The sequence below is a fragment of the Doryrhamphus excisus genome, linkage group LG18 (assembly GCF_037039965.1).
Source record: "Doryrhamphus excisus strain RoL-2023G ecotype Guam linkage group LG18, RoL_Dexc_Guam_v1.1, whole genome shotgun sequence".
Classification (NCBI taxonomy): domain Eukaryota; kingdom Metazoa; phylum Chordata; class Actinopteri; order Syngnathiformes; family Syngnathidae; genus Doryrhamphus; species Doryrhamphus excisus.
The window spans coordinates 1,928,083-1,941,949 of NC_136374.1; the positions used below are offsets into that span (position 1 = coordinate 1,928,083).

Below are 13,867 nucleotides of genomic sequence, written 5' to 3' on the forward strand. Positions count from 1 at the left end.
TTTTAACTCTTTTATTTAAGCCATGTTGTTATACTTTTAATTAAACCATTTTTATTTATTTTTCATTACTTGTTACAGTTTTATTGAGGTCATTTTCATTCTTTTTTTGTTTTTTGTTTTTTTTTTACGAATTTTTACTCTTATTTAAGCCATTTTATTGTACTTTTAATTAAACCATTTGTACGTATTATTCGTTACGTGTTACAGTTTTATTTAGGTCATTTTCATTCTTTTTTGTGTTGTTTTTTTTTGTACAAATTTTTACTCTTTGATTTAAACAATTTTATTGTACTTTTAATTAAACAATTTTTACTTATTTTTCCATTACTTGTTACAGTTTTATTTAGGTCATTTTCTTTTTTTTTTTTTTTTTTTTTAATGAATTTTTACTCTTATTTAAGCCATTTCATTGTACTTTTAATTAAACAATTTTTACTTATTTTTCATTACTTGTTAGTTTTATTTAGGTCATTTTCGTTCTTTTTTTGTTTTTTTTAAAGAATTTTTACTCTTATTTAAGCCATTTTATTGAACTTTTAATTAAACAATTTTTACTTATTTTCCATGACTTGTTATAGTTTTACTTAGGTCATGTTCATGTTTGTTTTTTTTTGTTGTTGTTTTTTTTTACAAATTTTTACTCTTTTATTTAAGCAATTTTATTGTACTTTTAATTAAACAATTTTTACTTATTTTTCATTACTTGTTACAGTTTTATTTAGGTCATTTTCATTCTTTTTTTGTTATTTTTTCATGAATTTTTACTCTCATTTAAGCCATTTCATTGTACTTTTAATTAAAAAAAATTTACTTATTTTTCATTACTTGTTACAGTTTTATTTAGGTCATTTTCATTCTTTTTTGTTATTTTTTTGTGAATTTTTACTCTCATTTAAGCCATTTTATTGTACTTTTAATTAAACTATTTTTACTTATTTTCCATGACTTGTTATAGTTTTACTTAGGTCATGTTCATTCTTGTTTTTTTTTTTTTTCTTTTTTTTTTTTTTTACGAATTTTCACTCTTTTATTCAAGCAATTTTATTGTACTTTTAATTAAACAGTGTTTACTTATTTTTCATGACTTGTTACAGTTTTATTTAGGTCATTTTCATTCTTTTTTTGTTTTTTTAAATGATTTTTTACTCTTATTTAAGCCATTTTATTGTACTTTTAATTAAACAATTTTTGCTTATTTTCCATTACTTGTTACAGTTTTATTTAGGTCATTTTCATTCTTTTTTTGTTATTTTTTTTATGAATTTTTACTCTCATTTAAGCCATTTTATTGTACTTTTAATTAAACAATTTTTACTTATTTTCCATGACTTGTTATAGTTTTACTTAGGTCATGTTCATTCTTGTTTTGTTTTGTTTTTTTTTTTTTTACAAATTTTTACTCTTTATTTAAGCAATTTTATTGTACTTTTAGTTAAACAGTTTTTACTTATTTTTGATTACTTGTTACAGTTTTATTTAGGTCATTTTCATTCTTATTTTTTAAATGATTTTTTACTCTTATTTAAGCCATTTCATTGTACTTTTAATTAAACAATTTTTACTTATTTTTCATTACTTGTTAGTTTTATTTAGGTCATTTTCGTTCTTTTTTTGTTTTTTTTAAAGAATTTTTACTCTTATTTAAGCCATTTTATTGAACTTTTAATTAAACAATTTTTACTTATTTTCCATGACTTGTTATAGTTTTACTTAGGTCATGTTCATTCTTTTTTTTTTTTTTTGTTGGTTTTTTTTTACGAATTTTTACTCTTTTATTTAAGCAATTTTATTGTACTTTTAATTAAACAATTTTTACTTATTTTCCATTACTTGTTACAGTTTTATTTAGGTCATTTTCATTCTTTTTTGTTATTTTTTAATGAATTTTTACTCGTATTTAAGCCATTTTATTGTACTTTTAATTAAACAATTTTTACTTATTTTCCATGACTTGTTATAGTTTTACTTTTTTGCTTTGTTAAATTTTTTGAATTTTTTTGGTTTATATTTTTGTATTAATTTTGAAACTTTTATTGAATTCTTTATTTGACCTTTATTCCACGTTCCACGTGTCCTCCCCGCCATGTGTCCTCCGCATGTCCCAACTTGGGTGTCCCTACACGGCGTCTTCCAGACTCTGCCGGGTCCTCGAAGCTAAACATCAACGTGATGGTGTCCCAGCGCCTTCTACACGATGGAGACCTGAGCCTTGTTAGATATTCATCTCAGACGCCAGGGGAGCACCAAGGTGACCACGTGGGACTTGACCTCCCCCCCCTGCACGTGTCACAACTTGTTTGTGGATCCCAAGTTTAAAAAAAATAAAAAACTTCTGGCCACGTGCACAAATAGGAGGAGACTCCCTGCTGCTGCTGCTTCACCAGCATCGCCAAGCCAACATCTCCTCCTCTTCTGTCCTGTGGGGGCTTTAGAAGTTGCAGAAGATGCTCTCCGGTGGGGCTTCACCGCTAGATCCCTGACTTTGTCCAGCCCCCATTTTAGCTTCTCCTTCCTCCTTCAACTTCGGGCGTCCTGAGCTCATCATCGGGATGCGAGAAATGTGACTTTTGGAGGAGCGAGGCGGCACCACCACCACCGCTCCCTCTTCAGCACCACGGACAGCGCCTCTCCGCTCGGCCCGCCTTCCTTCCATCCTCCCTTGCTTCCTCCCTCCCTCTTTTCCTTTCCTTTCCTTATTCCGTTCACTCAGCCTTGCGGGACCGCTCCGGAGGATGCGTGCCGGCGCAGCGCTGCTCGTCCAGCCCGCTGGAAGCTGAGGAAGCCCGGACAGGTAAGGAGGGACTTAGTGTGGGGGGGCAACTTTAACTGTTTTATTCGTCATAATATTTTTTTTAATAATATGTTGGATATGCACTGAACAGTCAATTTTTATGTTGTTTTTTTAATAGAAATTTAAGGATCTATATTGTGGTTTTTGCAAAAATCCCCCCCCCTCTCCATTTAATTGCATTGCCTTGATAAACACATAATGACTAGAAACAATGCATGTGGTTTGTTTTTAAATAACTTGCTTATTTAGTCTACTGTGTTTATAAAACAGATGGGGGGTTACGGTGGGGGTTGGGGGGGGGGTCATTAAAGAATGTGTAAGCTGCCGGAAGATGTTGCTGATTGGACGCTAAATAATTCCTGAGGAAGTCTTGTCACCTGTTACGTTTCGCTTGCCTCCTCTGCGGGAACGAAGGAAGAGTTTGGCTTGACTGATGATTTCTTTTATTTGTGCCTTCATTTGGCCTCATTTCATTGGTTGTAGTGTGTGTGTGTGTGTGTGTGTGTGTGTGTGTGTGTGTGTGTGTGTGTGTGTGAATATGTGTGTGTGTGCAGGTTCAGCATCATATAATGTCTGCTCAGGATGTTTGAGCCACTGAGCTCCTCTTGATTGTTTGGTCTTCCTCGTGGTTCTCTGCCATGCATACTGCATGTGTGTGTGTTTATGTGTGTGTGTGTATATGTGTGTGTGTGTGCATTTGTCTTTATTGCTCTATTGTGCACCTGATGCCCACACAACATCTGCTGTATCTCCACGTTGATGTACTTCCAGTGCGTGCCCTTATGTGACAACAATATGCCAAAATGGAGCCCCAATCATAACAATGATGATATGAAAGTATCTCCATAGCAGATGAATATCTATATTATGTATGCTATGTCTATGTATACAGCATATGGATGGATTCTGATGAAGGTGTGAGCCATCCATGGTTATGGGAAGGAGATGATTTGCAATGAAAGAGGATGAAATAGTGGCATCATCATCATCATCATCTCACTTTGCATTAGAGATTTATTCCGAAAGATTTCCGTACTACTAATTTCCGTCCATCCATCCACGTGTTCATCCATTCATTATCCATGCGTCCATCCATGTGTCCATCCGTGCATCCATCATCTATTTATCCGTCCACCTTACCATGCATTCATCTATTCATTCGTCCATCTATCCATCCACCCATCAGCCATCCATGCGTCCATACATTCATCCATCCATCCACCTATTCATCCATCCACCCATCCATCAATGCGTCCATCCATTCATCTATCCACCCATCCTTCCGTTCATTCGTCCATCCACCCATCCATACATGCGTCCATCCATTGATCGATCCACCCATCCATCCATCCACCCATCCATACATGCATCCATCCATTGATCCATCTACCCATCCATCCATCTATCCATCCACCCATCCATCCATCTATCCATCCACCCATCCATCCATCCACCCATCCATACATGCATCTATCCATTGATCCATCTACCCATCCATCCATCTATCCATCCACCCATCCATCCATCTATCCATCCACCCATCCATCCACACATGCGTCCATCCATTCATCTATCCACCCATCCATCCATTCATCCGTCCATCCACCCATCAATACATGCGTCCATCCATTGATCCATCCCCCATCCATCCACCCATGCGTCCATCCATTCATCTATCCACCCATCCATCCATTCATCCGTCCATCCACCCATGCGTCCATCCATTGATCCATCCACCCAGCCATCCATTCATCCATCCATCCATCCACCCATCCATCCATCCATGCGTCCATCCATTCATCTATCCACCCATCCATCCATTCATCCAACCATCCATCCATCCATGCGTCCATCCATTCATCCGTCCATCCACCCATCCATCCACCCATGCGTTCATCCATTCATCCATCCATCCACCCATGCGTCCATCCATTCATCTATCCACCCATCCATCCATTCATCCATCCATCCACCCATCCATCCATCCATGCGTCCATCCATTCATCCGTCCATCCACCCATCCATCCATCCATGCGTTCATCCATTCATCCATCCATCCACCCATCCATCCATCCATGCGTCCATCCATTCATCCGTTCATCCGTCCATCCACCCATCCACCCATCCATACATGTGTCCATCCATTGATCCACCCATCCACCCATCCATCCATACATGCGTCCATACATTCATCCATCCATCCACCCATTCATCTATCCACCCATCCATCCATTGATCCATCCCCCCATCCATCCACCCATGCGTCCATCCATTCATCTATCCACCCATCCATCCATTCATCCGTCCATCCACCCATGCGTCCATCCATTGATCCATCCACCCAGCCATCCATTCATCCATCCATCCATCCACCCATCCATCCATCCATGCGTCCATCCATTCATCTATCCACCCATCCATCCATTCATCCAGCCATCCATCCATCCATGCGTCCATCCATTCATCCGTCCATCCACCCATCCATCCACCCATGCGTTCATCCATTCATCCATCCATCCACCCATGCGTCCATCCATTCATCTATCCACCCATCCATCCATTCATCCATCCATCCACCCATCCATCCATCCATGCGTCCATCCATTCATCCGTCCATCCACCCATCCATCCATCCATGCGTTCATCCATTCATCCGTCCATCCACCCATCCACCCATCCATACATGTGTCCATCCATTGATCCACCCATCCACCCATCCATCCATACATGCGTCCATACATTCATCCATCCATCCACCCATTCATCCATTGATCCATCCATCCATCCATCCATCCATCCATCCATCCACCCATCTACCCATCCATCCATTCGTCCATCTATCCATCCATCCATCCATCCATCCATCCATCCATCCATCCGTGTCTGATTTGGGATCCAGGGCACATCTTACAGTAACATGAGCGAGACAAAGCGAGATGATGAATGTTTGATGAGGAGGGTGGGATGGGGCTCCTGGGACGAGGAAGAGGAGGGGGAGGGGCAGGGATGCTTTGGTGAGCACATGGGAGGGATTCCCCAGTTTTCCAGGTGTGGGGGGGAGGGAGAGGGGGATGCAATGGGGGGGCGTTGAAAGCGAGGACAGGAATGAGGAATATTCTGCTTGGAATTGTGTGGCTGCCATGGCGACCGGGAGGAGCAGAGGAAGTACGCCCTCGCCAGCCAACCAACCAGCCAGCCAGCGCTGCCTTCCTCGTGATCACATGACAGCATCGCTACCTGACTGACTTGCTAATCGTATGCATGACCTTATTAGCAAAGGCCACTTTTATTTTTAGGGAGGCACTTCCTTGTTTTGATGATGGCGGCGTGGAATCAGCTCAAACGTGCATGAAAGAAACGTGAAGGAATGAGCAGATGGGAATGTTGAATACGGTATTCCTAATGCACGGACCTGGCGAGGATGTTTGTTTGTTGATAAATATTATATAATAATAATAATAATAATAATAACAATGGTACAATCAGTATCAGCCCAAAGCTAGCATCATGAGGTTCTTGTCTTTGAGTACGAAGATGTGAGCGTTAAAGATTATTTGTCGATATTTGAGCGATCAGCTCCACCTCCTGCCAAAAGTAAGCTGGGATAGGCTCCAGCATACCCCGACTCTACCCTAACGACTGAATGAATAACCATAAAAGCATGTTAACTGGGGCGGATGTTAACCAAGGTAACCAAAAGTAGCAAGAAAGCTGAAATGTACAAAAACTGACACAATTTAAATTTCATTCATGTGGTCGCGACACTCAAAGAAATTCAAAAAATATATATTTTTTATTAAGAATGATTAGAATTTTCCATGCAAAACCATAATATTATTATATTATGATAATAATAAATGATAATAATATTATTATAAATGAAAGCTGGATGGAAGTTATTGTTGGTGCGGAATTTCCATACATCCTAGTGAGATGGGGGTCAAATTGGGGGGGTCAGATGGAGAGGAGTCAGTGGAGGTGGCCGCCCTGGTGATGTGTTCTGGGCATGCCCAGTCGGGAAAACAGCCTTGCGGCAGCTCGAAGGGCACGCTGGAGGGATTTTGTTTTGGGGAGGACCCCCAAGCAGGGACCGGGAAGTCTGGACTTCTGGACTGAGAACGCTGCCCCCACGACCCAGACCCCAAATAAGTTAAATGTTGGATGAATGGACCGATCGAAAGTATCGATATATGCATGAAGATCTGGTATCGGAAGTATCGATATTTCAGTATCGACACACAACTACACAAATATTTCACTTGTTGTGGAAATTCATTCATTGCTGCCAGGTCACGCCCCCCCCTCCATGCCCCCTCCGGCCATTTTACCTTTCAGTCAATCGGCGATGGACCTCCAGCCAGCGTCACATGACCTCCACTGGAGGCGTGTTATCATATTAATGCTGCGCTCCACTTCAGTGACACATTTCCCTCGCTTACCTCGCTTTCCTTTTTCTTAGTTTTTACGCCCACTTGCATCTGCTACCCCCCCCCCCCTGCACCGCCCCACCCCCATCACGCCACCATCCCTCCACTGCCATTCCTTAACACAGTCTGGCTTGAAGTGTGGAAGAGGCTGCTGGGATTTACGCTGCTGAATTAAAAAGGGCCATCTGCTGAAGGAAGAGGAAGAGGAGATGGTCGCACAGGAGGAGAAAATAAAATGGTTGCCGGGACGTTACTCCGATCCGATGAACAGCCAGCGTATTCATTTCAAGACAGCTGGGATAAGCTCCAGCACCCCCACGACAGTATCATACTGTGAACATCCAGCAGCAACACAACATTTTGGTATGACTACACAGCTAGGAGACCCGAGTTCAATTCCACCCTCGACCATCTCTGTGTGGAGTTTGCATGTTCTCCCCGTGCATGCGTGGGTTTTCTCCGGGTACTCCGGTTTCCTCCCACATTCCAAAAACATGCTAGGTTAATTAGCCACTCCAAATTGTCCATAGATATGAATGTGAGTGTGAATGGTTGTTTGTCTATATGTGCCCTGTGATTGGCTGGCCACCAGCCTCTCGCTCGAAGACAGCTGGGATAGGCTCCAGCACCAGACCGTTGTGAGGAAAAGTGGTATAAAATGTATAAATTAATACTCATAATAATGACTTATGTACAAACATAACATTAGATAATTATGACATCATATGAATAAATCACATAAGATTAAAAATCAATAATTAAAAAAATTCGTTTTCCAATGAAGACATTATCAGCCACCTGAAACGCCAGCGCTGCGGCATTTGAAAATTGCAAACAATTTCCCAGAGACCTCCGTGGCATCACCCTGGCTGCTTGGAGCGTGTGCCCGAATACAGTGCACCTTGCTGGGCCACAGCATGTGTCTCCCTCCCCTCTATACTCTGGTTCTCTGGTAGTCGTGGTGTAGTAGTAGTCATGTCATGATATCTGATTAGAACCAATGACAGGCACACTCGGTGTAATCCTAATTGGTTCCAGTCTTTCTTACCTCCAAATAAAGTACACTTACATCTAAATCAGTATTGGTACCTCATGTACCTCCAATATTTACTTATGAAATTAGTCAAGGCGTATAAAGTAGACGATTGCATCAAAAGAAGTACTCAGTCCTGATGTCATAAAGGTTGGCACACACAAAACCAGCAAAGATTCCTAGAAAGAGTCCACTGGTGGGGTGTAGACCTCCTGGGGGACGGCATATTTGGGGAAGGGGCTGCAAATGTGACAGCCACAAATCTTTTTGTCACCATCGTCTCTGGAGCGTTTGTGCCTACTAAGTCCATCAGCGCTGTTATTGGCCGATATCTTCTTCCATCAGCACTCGTCTGAAGTGTTTTCCAGCGGAATCTCCTGGGTTTTATTGGCCGCGTGTGCTTCCATTGCAACCAGACGCAGCTTTCTCTGCAGCGCTGCAGTGCGCAGTCTTCCACAAACATTCATAAAAATCTTGTCGGTGCTTTTGTATTCCGGTGAGTGGAAGCGACTTGACCCATTTAGGCGGTGAACTTCCACTTGTTGACAAGATGCTGATGGAGCAAACGGAGGAGCAAGCGTCCGACGTGTAAGATGTCAGCTCCCGTGCTGACAAAGACGGGATGGGATTAGCCGGCCCGTAATTTCATCCCAACGGCACTTGGAAGTGTTTATCTTTACAACTTGTCCGCCGTGTCAGCAGTCGCCAAGGTGACACCGGCGTTGACGCGCTCACGGTATCTTCTCGCATCACTTTTTCATGACATGGTAACCTAGCAACCACAACTGCAGAGGAGAGGTGTTGACAACGGGAATATGTGAATATAAAAGTAGCAGCTGGGGGGTTGCGATGGGTGGGGGGGGGGTGTAATTTTGACTGCGGTTGTTAGTTTTAGGGATTAAATGAATGGCAGGACGCGGGCAGGCCGGTTCAGAGCGAATGCTCGCCAGTTCTCCCCGAGGAGCGAGCAGCACCATGCATGGCCAGACACACCAACTTGTCTTGGTCTGCATTCCACTTCATCCCTCTCTCCATCTACCGGCAAGTTTCCATGGAAACAACAAGGCAGAGGGAGGAGAGCAATGGGAGGAAAGGCAGAAAAACACAGGAAACCCCAAAAGGATCTTGTCCGCAGTCTTGACTCCTGTTGGAGAGTTTTCTGCCGTCGTGGTGGGCAGGCCACTCCCGAGCAGTTCTCCTTTTTAGTCTCCATGATGTAACTCTACATCGCCGTTAATTACCGCGTGTCTGTCAAGTTGACTCGCTGAGACGACGGATAGGATACAAATCCTTTTGGCTCGCTGATTTACTCTGATAAACTTCACCCCCAGTCAACCTCCCGCCTAATTAAGCCTCCGGGATCCGAGTCAACCCACACAAACGCCAGAGACAAAGAACCATAACCCTTCCAATTAGATCTGCTTTCACACAGAACACATGAAACCTGGAGGTGCCCTACTAAATATGACATGGAATTTTGGGAAGTGTCTTTTACGCAGGTTGCAGAAATGTGACTGATGAGTGGAGAACGGATGCGATAGTTTCTAGGGTGAACGCAACATCCCCACAGTGGGAATATTTCACTTTTTAAAGAGAGGCAACAAAAGTGAGCCAATGAACACAGACAAAAGCGATATGTTGCCTTCAAGAACGCAGACAAAGCGATATGTTGCCTTCAAGAACGCAGACAAAGCGATATGTTGCCTTCAAGAACACAGACGAACCGATATGTTGCCTTCAAGAACGCAGACAAAGCGATATGTTGCCTTCAAGAACGCAGACGAACCGATATGACGCCTTCAAGAACGCAGACAAAGCGATATGTTGCCTTCAAGAACACAGACAAACCCATATGTTGCCTTCAAGAACACAGACAAACCGATATGTTGCCTTCAAGAACGCAGACAAAGCGATATGTTGCCTTCAAGAACACAGACAAACCAATATGTTGCCTTCAAGAACGCGGACAAAGCGATATGTTGCCTTCAAGAACGCAGACAAAGCGATATGTTGCCTTCAAGAACACAGGAAAAGAGATATGTTGCCTTCAAGAACGCAGACAAAGCGATATGTTGCCTTCAAGAACACAGACAAAGCGATATGTTGCCTTCAAGAACGCAGACAAAGCGATATGTTGCCTTCAAGAACACAGGAAAAGAGATATGTTGCCTTCAAGAACGCAGACAAAGCGATATGTTGCCTTCAAGAACACAGACAAACCAATATGTTGCCTTCAAGAACGCGGACAAAGCGATATGTTGCCTTCAAGAACGCAGACAAAGCGATATGTTGCCTTCAAGAACGCAGACAAAGCGATATGTTGCCTTCAATAATGCAGACAAACCGATATGTTGCCTTCAAGAACACAGACAAAGCAATATGTTGCCTTCAAGAACACAGACAAAGCGATATGTTGCCTTCAAGAACACAGACAAAGCGATATGTTGCCTTCAAGAACACAGACAAACCAATATGTTGCCTTCAAGAACGCGGACAAAGCGATATGTTGCCTTCAAGAACGCAGACAAAGCGATATGTTGCCTTCAATAATGCAGACAAACCAATATGTTGCCTTCAAGAACGCGGACAAAGCGATATGTTGCCTTCAAGAACGCAGACAAAGCGATATGTTGCCTTCAAGAACACAGACAAACCGATATGACGCCTTCAAGAACACAGACAAGGCGATATGTTGCCTTCAAAAACGCAGACAAAGCAATATGTTGCCTTCACGAACACAGACAAACTGATATGTTGCCTTCAAGAACGCGGACAAAGCGATATGTTGCCTTCAATAATGCAGACAAACCGATATGTTGCCTTCAAGAACGCAGACAAAGCGATATGTTGCCTTCAAGAACACAGACAAAGCGATATGTTGCCTTCAAGAACGCAGACAAAGCGATATGTTGCCTTCAAGAACGCAGACAAAGCGATATGTTGCCTTCAGGAACACAGACAAAGCGATATGTTGCCTTCAAGAACGCAGACAAAGCGATATGTTGCCTTCAAGAACACAGGAAAAGAGATATGTTGCCTTCAAGAACGCAGACAAAGCGATATGTTGCCTTCAAGAACACAGACAAACCAATATGTTGCCTTCAAGAACGCGGACAAAGCGATATGTTGCCTTCAAGAACGCAGACAAAGCGATATGTTGCCTTCAAGAACACAGGAAAAGAGATATGTTGCCTTCAAGAACGCAGACAAACCGATATGTTGCCTTCAAGAACGCAGACAAACCGATATGTTGCCTTCAAGAACACAGACAAACCCATATGTTGCCTTCAAGAACACAGACAAACCGATATGTTGCCTTCAGGAACACAGACAAAGCGATATGTTGCCTTCAAGAACGCAGACAAAGCGATATGTTGCCTTCAAGAACACAGGAAAAGAGATATGTTGCCTTCAAGAACGCAGACAAAGCGATATGTTGCCTTCAAGAACACAGACAAACCAATATGTTGCCTTCAAGAACGCGGACAAAGCGATATGTTGCCTTCAAGAATGCAGACAAAGCGATATGTTGCCTTCAAGAACACAGGAAAAAAGATATGTTGCCTTCAAGAACGCAGACAAAGCGATATGTTGCCTTCAAGAACGCAGACAAACCGATACGTTGCCTTCAAGAACGCAGACAAAGCGATATGTTGCCTTCAAGAACGCAGACAAACCGATATGTTGCCTTCAGGAACACAGACAAAGCGATATGTTGCCTTCAAGAACGCAGACAAACCGATATGTTGCCTTCAGGAACGCAGACAAACCAATATGTTGCCTTCAAGAACGCAGATAAACCGATATGTTGCCTTCAAGAACAAAGACAAAGCGATATGTTGCCTTCAAGAACACAGACAAAGCGATATGTTGCCTTCAAGAACGCAGACAGAGTGAATAGAGCAGGGGTCTCAAACACGCGGCCCGCAAATGTGGCCTGCAGGACACTAGTTTGAGGCCCCCGCCTTGATATGAAAGTTTAATGTTTGATATGGATACTGTATGGTATCATGTACCCAGAAAAAATGATTACGTTTGATTCATGTTCATGTTAAAGGTTAAATAACTGTTAATAGTTATCCTCCCTATCCGTGTGGAAGTGGTAAGTTTTTGGCTATTTAAGTTGAAAGGAAATAACTTGAAGGCTACCGTTTAGGTCGCTAGCTCTCTAGTTTGCGAGTTAGCATGTGTCTCAAGACCCTGCAGTTGCGCAATATGTTGTAAATAAAAAGAGTATAAATGTGACTATAGTCGTGTTTTGTCATGTCTACAGGGCTCTAATAATGCTTTGTTCATTTTAATATAAAAAAAGACCCCTGGAATAGAGGAAGTTGTGTGGCCCACAAGCATTGAGGGACTTGAGTCACTGTGCCGTCCTGCAGTCCACAAACACACCACCAAAAGACAAAGGAATTGTTGTGTTGCATTTGAGGCTGGGAGTGAGTGACTGTCTCTGTTTCCTCTGCAGGCTGTGATCTCCAAAGGCCAACCAAAAGGATCGTACTGATGCTTTCAATGGCTTCCGTCAAAATAAAAACCTGAGCTCCGGTGCCGTGCCTCACCGTGCTTTTCCTCGGAAGCGGCGACGTCCAAAGCAGACACGACCAAAACGCACAGTCGGGACCTTTTCTCCGCCCAGGGATATGTCATTGGGGAAATCCCCAGTGTTGGGGGTGCGCCCTGTGCCCCGACCCCTCTGGCTGTCCCGCCTCATCCTCCTGGTCGTATGCGTGCTTCTCTTTGCCAAGGCTCCCCAGGGTCTGCCCGTGGTGGGTTATAACACCGACTCCAAAAAGGAGATCACGCTTGAAGGAGATCTGATGATCGGCGGCCTCTTCCCCGTTCACCAAAAGGGCGAGGCCGCTGAGGATTGCGGGAAGATCAACGCTCAACGAGGAATCCAGCGACTGGAGGCCATGCTGCTGGCGCTGGATGAGATCAACAAGGACGAACGCATCCTACCCGGGATTCGTTTAGGAGCTCACATACTGGACACGTGCTCCAAGGACACTTACGCTCTCGAGCAGTCTCTCGAGTTCGTCAGGGCTTCGCTCACCAAGGTGGACGACAGTGAGTACACGTGCCCCGATGGCTCCTACGCCATTCATGACGATGTCCCCTTGGCCATCTCTGGAGTTATCGGAGGATCTTACAGTGATGTTTCCATCCAGGTAAGCATCGGTTAGCATTAGCACCTCACAGCATGCATGTTCCTCGGTGGGTCCTTGCATTTTCTTTGGTACCTAAGTGGGCTCCTTCCAAATTCTCCAGGTTAACTTCACATTCCCATGACATGAAGACTCTAAATTGTAGGATTTGAATGGTGTTGGCCCTCTAGCGATCAGTCCAAGTGTAGCCCCTCTCTTTCAGCCCCCCCCCCCCCCCCCCCCCCCCCAACGTACACCTGCGCAACCCCAATGGCTGGCATCCCTCCCATCCAGATCATGGCACCAGGACACAGGACCTTTGCAGCGGGGTTTGAGTACGCTGACCGTTGGTCAAAAACCTGGCTTTAAAGGTCCAAAGGCCAACAGAGTTAGGTTTACCTTTAACCTGGTTTAACATGCATTTATGCAGCCACACTGGATGGATGGATGGATGGATGGATGGATGGAT

The 13,867-nt window shown here is 43.4% G+C and overlaps 1 protein-coding gene across 2 annotated transcripts in view; it reads left to right on the forward strand.

Annotated features, from left to right (window-relative positions):
• The first annotated feature begins 2,413 nt into the window (after window positions 1–2,413).
• grm2a (glutamate receptor, metabotropic 2a) overlaps window positions 2,414–13,867 on the forward strand; it is a 42,116-nt gene continuing 30,662 nt past the window's right edge. The window contains exons 1-2 of one of the 2 annotated variants that reach the window (XM_058055250.2): window positions 2,414–2,791; window positions 12,720–13,422. In XM_058055250.2, the coding sequence (XP_057911233.2) occupies window positions 12,895–13,422 (528 nt within the window). In that variant the 5' untranslated portion in view covers window positions 2,414–2,791; window positions 12,720–12,894. Of the gene's footprint in view, window positions 2,792–12,666; window positions 13,423–13,867 lie in introns of those variants that run through there. The other variant, XM_078798448.1, reaches the window with a different exon arrangement.